At 36.9% G+C, this 13335-nt stretch overlaps 1 protein-coding gene across 31 annotated transcripts in view; it reads right to left on the bottom strand.

Annotated features, from left to right (window-relative positions):
- LOC148956633 (uncharacterized) overlaps positions 1-13335 on the bottom strand; it is a 204917-nt gene that overhangs the window by 56098 nt on the left and 135484 nt on the right. For 26 of the 31 annotated variants that reach the window (XM_089086197.1, XM_089086341.1, XM_089086274.1 and 23 more), the window contains 2 exons: positions 7892-7987; positions 5438-5479 (listed from right to left, as the gene is read on the bottom strand). In XM_089086197.1, the coding sequence (XP_088942323.1) occupies positions 5438-5479; positions 7892-7987 (138 nt within the window). The remainder of the gene's footprint in view (positions 1-5437; positions 5480-7891; positions 7988-13335) is intronic. The other 5 variants (XM_089086212.1, XM_089086264.1, XM_089086289.1 and 2 more) reach the window with 2 other exon arrangements.

The following is a 13335-nucleotide window of genomic DNA, read 5'->3' as shown; positions in this document are numbered from 1 at the left end:
TTTCATGACAACCTCGTATAAGTGTTACTGAGACCCATATTAAGAGACTTCCACGACTTGATTGAATCAGTTTTGTTGGAAATAAAGACTCCTTATTGAAAATCTGCAGAGCCGTGACAGGTTCGGCTGATGGCAAAGCATGCCTTTATTGACTTCTGAAACTTCGTCACGGAATCCCCACAAACTGGCTTAATTCTGTGGTGGATAAATCACAGGGACTGTCACGGCACAAGCCGTTGATACAGATTCGACGGCCAGTAAGGCCAAATCCATGTCTCCTGATATTTTACTCTTAACTTGGAAAAGATCGCCAGGGGAAATATACAATTTCTTGAAACGTGGATCAAAGTATGTGGCAACCGTGAGGGGTGTTACCTGACCAAGTCCAAGCCTACAAGGCGTTTTATCTAGCCAAGCATTCCAGAAGTCCTCAGCAACATTTGAAAGTCCACCTTCACACTAAACATAGTTTAAGAACAGGTTATGCCAACTTATGGAAACAGCTATGTATGCTGTGTCAGCATGTATGAGTCAACAGATTGAATACATTATTCTTCTTCTTCTCAACCATCTGTGAAATAATTTTCTACGTTGGATTTTTTTTCACTTGAAGTTCACCGGTAAATAGCAGAAAAACCAGAAATATTCGGAAGATTTTCAAATATCGTATCCGTTATCGATATTTACGTTTTGATGTTCGACATCGATATTTGGTCCGATATCAATATCCAATATCGCCCAACTCATTAGTGAAAATTGTGGATGCAGTGAAGATATAAAAGATAGAACAGCCAAGGCACATTACGTTTTTTCCACAGTTGAAAAATGTTTGGAAGAAAAGGAAGATAAGTCTACGAACCAATACTAGAATGTTGCAAGCTTCAATTATGACAGCGATCAAGCACAGTTCTGAAAAATGTTCAGAAGACTGAGGAGGATCTATTAGATACTTTCCAGAGGAACTGTCAACGGATAGTTTTGGGCACCCGTCTGACTGACCGTATATCAAACAACAACTACTACTACTACAACTAGCAACTCATCGCAGCACCAAGCCGCCTGAGGCCAACACAGCTACGCACGATCCTCCTCCACCCCAATATATTCAAAGCCTCCCTTTTTACACCCGCCCATAAAGTTCCGATTTCCTTTAAATCTTTCTTTATGACGTCGTCCCACCCCAGACGGGGACCACCTGCTTTCTGTTTAGCCCTAGATGGTTGGCCGAAAAGAACAATCTTCGGCAATCTGTCATCCTTCATCCGCACAACATGCCCCAACCACCTCAACCTTTCTTTCATTATAGACCTAGAAAGCAGTATTGAACCACACTTTTCGTATAGACTATTGTTTGAAATACGGTCAGTCAGCCGGGTACCCAGAACAATCCTTAAGCAATTTCTCTTGAAAAAATCTAGCAAATCTTCATCCGCATTTCGGAGCGTCCATGCTTCAGAGCCATATTTGACCACTGTCATCACTGTAGCTTCTAATATTCTATTCTTGGTTTGCAGACTTATCTTCCTATTCTTCCAGACTTTTTTTAACTATGAAAAAACACCCTGAGCCTTGGCTATTCTAATTATAACATCTTCACTGCTCCCACCTTCTTTACTAATAATACTACCAAGGTAAGTGAAACTGCCCACCTGATCACTCTTTTCATTACCCAACGTCACCTTTTCATCTTCACTTATTCCTAGCCTTAGTGACTTAGTCTTCCTAACATTAATTTTCAAACCAATACTAGCACCCTGAACTCGCAAAACCTCTAAAACTTCATTCATTTTGCTCACACTTTCATCTAGGATGCTTACATTCCGAAAGGGTTGATTGGTGAATCGAATGGTACTACCCTTTTGTTATTTTAGCGCTTCCTTCCGAAGACGGTGTGGACAAGACTACTACCACTTGGCTATTGATGTGGCAAAGAGGGACGTGGACAAGACTACTAACACATGGCTATTGGCCACTATTGATGTTACTAAACTAAAATATTATTTACACTATTAATCAGGGGCACCAATTCCCGAAAATATAAGGGGGAGGGGAAAGAGTATTTTTCAAAATCTAAAGATGGATTGTGTTGTTTCTAGATTCTTTTCCCTGAGAAAATGCCAAAAAACGTATTTTCCAAAAGCGGGAACAGAGAAAAAATCAAGGGAAGGTAATTATCACCTGCCAGTTACCCCCTTAATTTGCTCTCCTACTATCATCTGACTTGGCAAGTGAGATTAAGCACTCAAAATACACTAATGCATATCATGGAAACTCCGCTAATGGTAGTAACTTGAGACCAATTAAGGATAGAAATTCAATTGCTATGCATGGAAACGATTTGCGCATATGAATAAATTCTTTGCGATCTGATTATGTAATCTAAGGACTCATTTACTCGCCATAAAGAAAGAAAAAACATGTATTAACTTAATTGCTTATCGAAATAAATCAAGACAAAAACGGCTGATTACAAAAGAAGATAACAGTAAAAGAGGAAAACAGAAAAAAACATGTAGTAACGAAATATCTAAGAATTAATTTAATAAAAGAAGATTCTGACAAAGATGAGAACTGTGGCCTATATGGTGTAACGAGACACAAGCACCTGAATGAGGGTCAACCCTTATATGATCCTCCAGCACCAAGGAAAAACAGACGAAACCCCACAAAAAATCTACATAACAGCTGAGAGTGGGCAAGGTCCTAATTAATAAGTGCAAATTAAAAAAAAGTATATGTATAAAAAAAAGTAAAATAACGACAATATGCTACCAATCAGGGCTTATCAGATACACCACCAGTTTATACGGGTTTCAAAGCTTCTCTGTGCCTTTAGTTTAGCTTCTTTAAAGGAATTTGAACTTCTAATCAAAAATTGTTCATCAATTATAGATCTACATGATCATCTTTTTAAGTTTTTGTCTTTGCAGGGTTGAGGGTGTGTGTGTGTGGGGGATGTATTTTGTTTCCTCCAAGAAAAAATGCTTTAGATGCTTAGTGATGTAGTTTTGTGTTCGAAATTACAATCACACATCCGTAGTGCTTATTTTTTTTAATATATCACAATGATTTTGTTTTTAGTATTTCGCAAAATTTTTCAGACATAAACTTCAAAAATAATCATATAAAGACTATAGGGAAGTTTTAGGATTGCGCAATAATTGATTCATATAAACTATTTTAGTCCTCGAATCAAAAAAAAGTTCAGCTTCATTCCCTACCGTAACTGATTATAACCTAACTCATAATAATAGGGATTTGGAAGGCATTCAGAAATTGATCTTATTCTGTAAGGTCCTAAGTAGATCCTATGTTTTATATCCCACGAAGGTCCTAGATGGAAGTCAAAGTATAGACCCTCCTTCCTTATATATGAAAATATTAAAATGTTTGCGCACATAAGTTATCCTTAGTTAAAAATCCATGTCTATTTTACTTAAAGCTAAAAAATGTACTTGCACTTTTTTGGGCTTGTTGAACTCAATAGACTTTGAGATGGTAATATCTCATTTTTGACAATAAGTTTACTTATTTTCGACTCGGTAGGTTACTTTGTTTCTAACCCGGCTGTCCAATCCAAAACAATGTGCCTACACCTTTTCTCAGTTTTGAATTAAGGATAGCTTCAAACATTTTACGCTAAATCAATAGATATATACGGAGTCAATGTATCTCCTATGGTGGCTTAGATTGGCAGTTCAGATTTACAATGTATCTGCTGCTTCTAACTTTCCAAATTCATAAGAATATATGTCATTCAGAAACTGTTCAGGGATATGCAGAAAAGTGTATTTTCTTGACAATTTGATTGTACTTTAGGGAAAGATATAACTCTAAAAACTGTACTACAAGCATTATAAAAACAAATAGTTCTGCAAGAATTAGCATGAAAAACTGGTAGAGAAGTATTATTCGTATGCACATAGTGCAAAATTCTGAAAAATGCAGATACACTGTTTTGAAATTGAGCGGTCGAGTTTACTACACCACATAATAAGTAGCTGTACTCCAAAAGAAAAGTGGAACGTCTACTCCAAAAAGAAACATTTAAGTAATTCTTGTCTACAGCAAAAGAAGTAGAAGAAAAACGAAAGTACCATAGCTCAGCATGATCTTTGGGCTAAAAATGTGCTAGGTATTCAATCAAAAGGTAAAAGTTAACATCTGTTGGGCTGGTCGGAATAGCCATCAAATTAAAAAAAAATACAAGAATAACTATCCAAAGTCATTCTATCATAAATTATTTAGGCTTCGAACTACGTATCAAATCTATCTATGATTCTAGCCACAGATCATCAGCCCTGATTTTTTTTTTCATACCCTTGATCTTAAAAAGCGGAGGTAGTGACTTTAAATTCTGATAAGCTAAATCGCCTGTCTCTCCCCTATATTCTTGCTATCTTCTCCTCATTTTTAGAAGAAGAGACATCTAGAACAAGAAGAGACGTGAAAATGACCAATTTATTAATTCGAAAATATGGTGGTATTTGTTCTAGTTTCTTTTATTGTCTGTTATATCGTTCATTGTGCACGCAGACTGGACCCTAAGATTGGTTCCATTTCAAATTGTTTCTGTTTCCTTTTTCTTCAATTTTTTGGCATGTCTTCTGTATATGTAAAGACTGAACCACATGAACGGTTAAATTAAATATACTACGCGATTATCATGATAATTCTTATTAGGGAGAGGGGGGGACAAAAGCTATCTATACTCTTTCAGATTTTCATGATGGACGAGAAAGGCAAAAGATGCAGCATGGAAAAGAGTGCCCTACAGTTCGTGGGTATAACTTGATATTGCAACGAGTTTAAAATAATCAAAAATAATAATATTGCTAGTAATAGTAGCAGCAAAGGAGATGTGAGAGGTATATAAAGCTTATCTTGTATAGCATCTAAGCTAGATAATACTTAAAGTGATTTTGCGTGGCGTTTGAACAAGCAGAAGGTTGTGTAAAACAAAACTACTTTAATGGGTGATGAAAATGAGCATAGGAAACTGAGGTTCAAAATGCAAGAAACAAACAGCGCTATACAGCTTACCTACGGAAATCATAAAACTGTTTATAAAAACAAAACTTAAAATATTAATTGCATTTTTTTGCTGTTTTTTTTCTATATACAAAATTTAAACTGATCGAATATAAGACTCGCTTTTTCCAAATAGGAAACAGATTTTCGATATTTTCACTCTGCTTTAATTTTTTGTTTTTACGTTTGAATTTAAACTGAAGAACTACATTTTACCAAATGGAAGTTAAACCTAATTCAACCGTGCCTCTAATCTTCCGGTTTTCCCGCATTAAACTGCACTGTGATTGGCATTCTGATTCATATAATGTTCATACTAAAGCACCAATTGTTTCATTTTATCCAGTTTCCCTTATTTTTGGGGAGAGGGACAGAAGCAGACTATCTATAGTAATAAAATAAATACCATTTCATTCCGGTCCAACATTGCGTATAAAGGAAAAACATCCTAGAATGGTACAATAACATAAGAAAGAGGTATAAAGGAAAAACAACATAGATCTGAAACGTGATCGTCAATTTACTATACCAACGGTCCTTAATCAACGCCAAAGCCTTTATACGCATTCTAGAATGGTATAACATGCTAGAATGTTATAATAAAATCCTATATATAAAACCTCTTGGTATAAAAGCATACCAAAACTTATAATGTAAAATATCCTAGAATGGTATGATAGCATAAAAATAGGCATAAAGGAAAAAACACACAACTATCTGAAAAGTGATAGTTAAAGATGCTGCCAATGATACAAAATTTTATAACTGCCAATGGTATAAAATCATTCAAAAGAGATATAAATGAGAAACAACATAGATCTGAAGCGCAAAAGTCAAAGATAAAGCTAACGGCCCTTAACCAACGCCAATTATTTAGATGTTGCCCAAGATCTGAACTAGTAATATTTACGCTTCGTAATTTGTTTTTTGCATAAAACGTACGTACAGCTGTCTTCATATTAGTCTATATCCCAGAGGATTCTTCCACATCATTTGAATTTCTTCAACTTTTTATTGTTTTCTCCTACGATATTTGGTTTTCAGGATATTTTGAAATTCCTGTCTTTTTTTCTCATTCATAGAAATAGTTGTAATTTAATTCATTTGATGCATATTATTTTGCTGCCTCTTGCATCCGTAAAAAAAAGTTTCCTATTAAATAATCCTGTGCCTCAAAAACTTTTCATTCTTTTCAGCTTGTCCAAATTTATCGGAAGCATTATCGCCCTGTTCATGAATACATTCATTGCACAGCCTATGCCGAAGGTATATTTTAAACGTTAATTAAATAAAAAAAAAAACAAAGCTTAAAAAAAATTATCAACTGAAAGCAAGAAGCAACATTAAATCTTAAAACGAACAGAAATTATTCCGCATGGGAGGGGGAATGCCCACTCCTCAATACCTCGCTCTTCACGCCATAATCTTTTAGTACTTTAATATAGCTTCTTATTCTATATTAAACGGCTCTTCTGTTTCAGGAGTCGTTCTTCGAGAATAAAGTCAAACTTTAGCACAAAGAGCGTGGTACTGAGGAGGGGACATCCCTCTTCTTATAAGGATTAATTATGTTCGTTTGAAGTTTTAATGTTGCTTCTTACTTTCAGTTGAAAAAACTTATTTTTTTATTTAATTTCTGATCGTTTTTCAAATTACGCCGGGAAATCCGCCCTTCCCCATGAAATATTTCCCTCGGACAATTCCATCCTCACTCAAAATTCCTCCCAGAAAATCTCTTGAAGATAATTCCACCTCAAAAATTCTCCTTGGCCTACTTTCAATTAAAAAAAAACTTGTTTTTCCTTTAATTTCTGATCTTTTTTTACATCTGACGGAAATTCCACTTTCCCTGGAAATCCCCCCCCCCCAAATGAAAGTTTCTTTAGCAAAAAAAAAACCATTCACAATTTCCCACGTGGACAATTCCCCCATGGAAACCTTCTGCCGTGGAAAATCCCCCCTCACGGAAATAACACAATTTCAACCCCATCAAAAATTTTCTCCGGACAATTGCCCTGGAACATCTCCACTTGTAAAATTAAGTCACCAAAGAGAAAGTGAGACAAATAAAAAAAATTCGTAAAGGAATTCTGTAAAATTCCCCCGCGTAAAATTTCCCATTGAATGTTCATCTGAGGAAACTTCCCTCCCCGCGGAAAAATCTCCCCGGTGAAAATCCCACCAGAAAATTTCCCTTCTCCGAAAAATATCTTTGTATTTCTTAATAATAAACACTACATGTAAAGAATGGGCAAATATCATAACTTACAACACACCCCCAGGGGGTGGGGTTGGTCATGTCATCCCCAGAGGCATAGTTATTTGACCTTTCAACTGTGCTGAAAAAAATCCCAATTCGAAGGGAAGGAGTATAGAACTGACATGAAGGATTTGGGTTTTAGGATGTCAACACCATCTCCTTACGTCTGGATAAGCTTCCTTTCAACCTTTAAGAAAGATCCTATGCATCTGACCCTACCTTTAGTGTCTAATTTACCATAATGATATCTATACTTGTTGTAGGGTTGTTTGAATATAAATTCATTTTTTTCCGTATGAACCACTCCCCTCCCTAATGTGCAAATATATAACCCAAATTATACAAGTTCAATACATTCCATCACCCATCACTTGTCTTTATGGCTATTAAACCGGTTTTCTGAGATCTAACCGAAGCGTAATTCTTGAGCATGTTTCGTTTGATTAACAAGTACCAGCAGTAGTAATCATAAATTCCAACACTGATTGGTCAGCAGGAATTTTATGCATGGATGTAAGCTGAGACTGCGTCTCATTTGACCAATGAGAGTCAATTGTTGCTAAAATATGTATCTACAAATTTGAAAAACGGATAACTTACCTGGTTGAACTGCTTCTGGACTTTACTTGCATCAACTGATCGTACATGTATCGTTTTATTGTAGTCGACTTCTCTGGACATGTTGAATGATGGTCGCTAAAAATAGATTCAATTTTCAAAAAAAAGTAAATAAATGCAACATCAAAACGTAGAAATAAATTCACATAATTTGCAAATAGAAAAGTTTTTTAGCCGTTTGATCCTTCGCCAAATGCGGAATAACGTGATTGGCGTGTACAGATACATCGATAAAATAAACCAATAAATTAAAGCACTTTAACTGGGATGTGTGAGACAATAACGTTACATTTTTTTCTGGTGGTACCCTTTGAACCAAACAAATCGTTATGAGTTAAATCTGTTAAAAGTAAAGCAATAAAGAGTATTTGACCTATTTTCATCATATCCCTCATTCAACGACTATCTAGACTTTTGCTTTACACTCTCAATTTGAGAAGAAATCGTGTATATAAAAAAAAAAATAATTCAGAAGAAATCAGAATATTTAAAAAATTTATTTATTTGAAATGTTTATTTACTCGTCAACTCCCCCTCTCCAGAAACGTAAAAATTCAGACTTTCTTATCATAGTTATTTTGTCCTGATTAAGTACTGTCACATATATAAATTTTATAACAATCTCAGACCAGCAAACTAATCACATTAACTTTTACAAGGTCTTCGAGCTCTACCGACATACTGAATAAAGGTCTCGGCAAAATGGAATCAGATTTCATACCATGTCTTAATGAAGACGCGGATTTAATCAACACAAGTCTGTAAAAAAAACAAGACTGTTGTGATATACAACAGATACGCTAATAAAAAAGTCCAGACGTTAATAAACTACGAGATTTGGGACGCCAGCATATACACAAACAAATGCAAAATGAGTGTTTCAGGCCACCATGGGACCGATTATTGTAAGGAGATGGAGATATAAAACTCTATAAAAGTTGGGACGCCATTGTGCCCAAAATAAAGTTTTAAGGTCCTCGGGACTGATCAAAGTAGGGAGGAATATTAAGAGACAGGGACAAAGCTTCGTGCTTGTGAAGGCTATCAAAAGCATACATTCTCTATTTCGGGGGATGCAAAAACTGAAAATTGCTATGCATTTCTGTTTTAAGAAATCAGGATAAGTCTACAAAAAGATGATTTATTCTGATCTCTTAAGCAGTTTTAATCGCGGTTTGTTTGTCCTTAGAAAAAAAAATTACACTAGAGTTGATTAATGGTAAATTAACTCATGTCAATCAATGATATTTTTTTTTTCCTCGTACTTTTTTTTACGAATAAAATCATACTCGTATATTTTTTTTTTAGAGTTCTTATAATACAAACAATTGTACACAACGTTTCAAGGGAAAAATAGGGAAGAAATAACCATTTATACGTGCAAGCTACGTCTTTCAGCCAAAATAAGCATAGCAACATCATAAAAATGAAGAAATTACCGAAGTATCTTTGAGCTGTGAATAATTCGTTTCAAAAAATGTTTCAATTAAAAAGTATAGAGCGATAATAAAACCTAAAACAAGCAGACATAAAGTCAAATAGAAGGTCAACCTTAAAAGAACAGAAATTACTATGAAAGAACAAATGAAAGCTAAAACCCCACTCAATCACGCTTTTAAAAAAAATGTAAGATATTAATGTCGATAAACACATGAAACCTAGAACAAGCAGAAGTTACAATAAATATTCAAGGAAATATAATAATTTTTACCTATATGCATCACAATTGCATCGAACACCTCCCACTATCGGTTATTAGAAATTTAAGATGGATATTTAGACCCTCGTTCTTATGGAAAATTTCATAACCTACAGGGTGCAGATCAAGGGTAAAGTTCAGAACCTTTTTCTGTGGAGTAAAGGCGAGAAGAGGAGTTAAAACCGTTCCAATGATTTTTAAAAATTGTGTCGTAATAATAAGGGTTTAACATTGCTATTCCCCAAAGAAAGATACCTAATAGAAGAGGCTAATGACTGGTCAGCTAAAATGACAGGTCTCACTAGTCAAAAAATTATGTTGATAAATGTGTTCGGCCTTAGCGGCCAATGTGACACTACTCTTCACGTTAAGCGCAAGCTATGAGCTGATTTCCAATTGAATTAAAGTAAAAACAAATTACTAAAAGAAAAGAAAGAGCGGCAATTTAAACAGAAAAAGAGCAGCAAATACTCATTACACAAGAGGAGCTGCCGCCCCTTTGACCCTGCTCTTGACTTTACTTTTCAATTCTTCAGGACAAATACTCAAACACAAGATCAACGTGACAAGATTTAATTATTATTTTTTTCACCGCATCTCAAGAACAAAATGGTTTCTTTAGTCACATTTGCCTTAAAAAGTAAAATTTCCAGATCCATCTGTTTTGAGAGGAAGTTGGTATAAACAACAAAACCAAAGAGCCCCTTGAATTACCCGCTGGCTGTGCACATTGCGCTATAGAATAGTTTCAATAAAAGAAAAAGTTGACCTTGAGCATAAAGGGCAGGCAATTGAGGGGCAGCAACCCACTGTTATTCAGGATAATTTCTGTATGTTTTCAATTTTAATGTTGCTCTTTTTCTTTCAAATGGAAAACAAAGATTTTTCGTTGACTTTATTTTTATTGCAATACCATTTGCAGGGTTATTCTTAATACGTGGGGGGCTACCCTCCTTCAACCATCACTCTCTACATTAGATTCAAACTGTTGCATAACAAAGCTTGATAAGAAGGGTTTATTTAGTGTATTTTCTTAAAACATTTCTTAAATAAGACAAGCAACAAGAGGGGATCTTTCACTCTTCAGCACCTATACTGGTCCATCCTTTACTAATCCATACAAATATTCTTAAAAATGAAGGGTGGCGGAGGTTTAATCCAAATTCACTGAATGTTCATCCGCTTTGTTTGAGGCGTCTTTCATGGAAAATAAAGATACAACCAGAAAACATTTATGAAGGCCTTGCTCTTCTACCAGTGGCGGATCCTGGGGAGGGGCGTGGGGGGCGCGCGCCACCCTAACATAATCTAAAGTAGTGTAATTTACTTAATTAACGCACGTTTGGGTTAATTAAACTTGCTCCTATCGCAAGTTTTTCGAATCAACCATTTTGCCCCCCCCCCCAACAAAATCCTGGATCCACCACTGTCTTCTACCCACGAAAATTCATGATATTACAAACGTCTTCAGACCATTGCTTATTGTTGTTTTTTTCGTAGGTCATTATAGGTAGGCAAGTATGGTATTATTTATACAGTTAAAGTTAATATGCCAAAAAATACATTCATCTCTATATATGTATATAGTATAAACAAAGTCATTCGGAAAGCATACCGAATGACTGGCGTGCTGGCATCATATTGCCGCTCTGGAAACGTATGGGCAGCCGTCAAATCTGCTCCAACTATCGTGGGATCACGCTTCTCTCTGTTCCTGGTAAACTCTTCGCCCTGTCACTCCTGGACAGATGTTCCACCTTTTTTGCGTAGAAAGAGACAAGTCCAGCAAGCTAGATTCATGCCCGGCAGGTTGACGACGGAGCAAATGTTTACTGTACGCCAATTGATCGAGAAGACGCAAGAGTTCCACCAAAAAGCGTACATCACATTCGTGGACTTTAAGGCTGCCTTCGCTTCTGTTGATCGCCGTTCACTTTGGCTGATACTCAGAACTACGGGTCTACCCAAGAAATATTGCTCACTCTTTCAAAAACTGTATGAGGATACGGAAAGCTGCGTGCAAGTCAATGGAAGACGCAGTCCCACATTCCCGGTGAAGACTGGCGTCCGGCAGGGCTGTGCCGCCGCTCCCGAGCTTTTCAACTGCGTCATAGACCATGTTATGGCCAGCACGATGAATCGCCTTCAATTCGGTCTTCAGTTTGGAGACCGGGTACTCTCTGATGCTGACTTCGCCGACGACATAGCGCTAGTTGCGAGCACCGTCGATAAGATGACCAAAGCTCTCCAGGTGCTCTCAGAAGAAGCCTCGAAAGTTGGACTGAAGATCAACTGGCAAAAAACCAAAGTTATGCTCCTTGAGCCCCCCACGTCCCGTTCTACTGTAAAGGAAGTCAACATCGGAAGCAACCGAGTAGATGTCGTTGAAGAATTCACTTACCTGGGATCTATTCTGTCGAATGATGGCTTGATCACAAAAGAGCTTACATCTCGAATTGCCAAGTCTTCAGCACTTGTTGGGAAGCTTAGCAGCATTTGGCGAAAGCCAAACATAAGCCGCTTTACCGAAATGCGCATTTAAAATGCGTCAGTCAGCAGCGTCCTGCTGTATGAAGAGGAGACATGGCCAGCTGCAAAATCTATCCTCAGCGCCGTCGATGTCGCACAGACGAAACATCTCCGAAGAATCGAAAGACTTCACAGGTCTGACTTCGTTAGCAACCAGACTTCTGTCAAGTACGGCTCAAACTCCTGTCTCGACGCAGCTCGCCCAGCGTACTGTCCGGTGGTACAGCCACCTCTTTCGCATGTCACACGACGCCCCAGCACGTGTCGCATTAGACTTTGACCCCACCCTACACGGATGGAAACGACCCAGAGGACGCCCACACACTAGGTGGAAAGACAAAGCCAATGAATTCCTCACCAAGCCCACATCCCGGTGGAGGAACCTGCGCGCCTGGAAAGCGATATGTCAACCTGGAGGTACCTAATCTCATCGTTCTCTACGCTGAACCGTCAGCAGGAGCCTTAAGTCAAGTAAGTCAAGTATAAACAAAATAGCAGTGGTTGATCTCTTTTATTTTCCTGATCATCTGCGAACGATATTATAAGATTTTAAAATGTGCCAGAAACTTATAGCAAAGCTTACCAAACTACCAACTCCACCAAATCGTGAGGTCAAAAGCAATCTATGCACGGCTGGCGATCTTATTTTATTTCATTTATGTTCTATTCATAGTTTATCAAATATTTCAATTGACAGATAACTTCCTCAATTTATGGATTTACATACGCAAGACTATAGGGCCATTTTTAGCACTAAGATCTTACATCTAAGATCTTGCATCTTTCTGCAAAAATTATCGTTTTTTAACTCATCTTTGTTCTAAGATCTTACAGCTCACTGATGTTAGCAAAAAGGATGAAGAACGCCATTTTTCTGCCTTATAGAACAATGATGAGAGCACTTTGGTTATATACTCATCATTGTTCTCAGACGCTGATCAGAGCAGAATGATTAAAGACGTTTGCATAAAAACAACAAAAAATGTAAGATCTTAACACATTGATGAGTGAAAAAACGGCCCTTATGTCTTGAGTTTGTGAATCTTAGTGAATTTTTTTCTCTCTTGGGCACCATGATGAAAAAAAAGTTCAAGAGGCTCTCAGAATTTACAATCAACAGAGCCCTCCTCCAAGAAGTGCCAAGTAAGGTATGTCAATGCCGTGTAAGGCAAGGTAAAGCCGGTTTGTCATTACAGAC

Source organism: Artemia sp. Qi Xiang Cuo, chromosome 1, assembly GCF_049724085.1.
Source record: "Artemia sp. Qi Xiang Cuo chromosome 1, ASM4972408v1, whole genome shotgun sequence".
In the NCBI taxonomy this organism is placed as follows: Eukaryota; Metazoa; Arthropoda; class Branchiopoda; order Anostraca; family Artemiidae; genus Artemia; species Artemia sp. Qi Xiang Cuo.
Note: the sequence above shows the minus strand (reverse complement) of the source record. Positions and strands in the feature narration are given on the sequence as shown.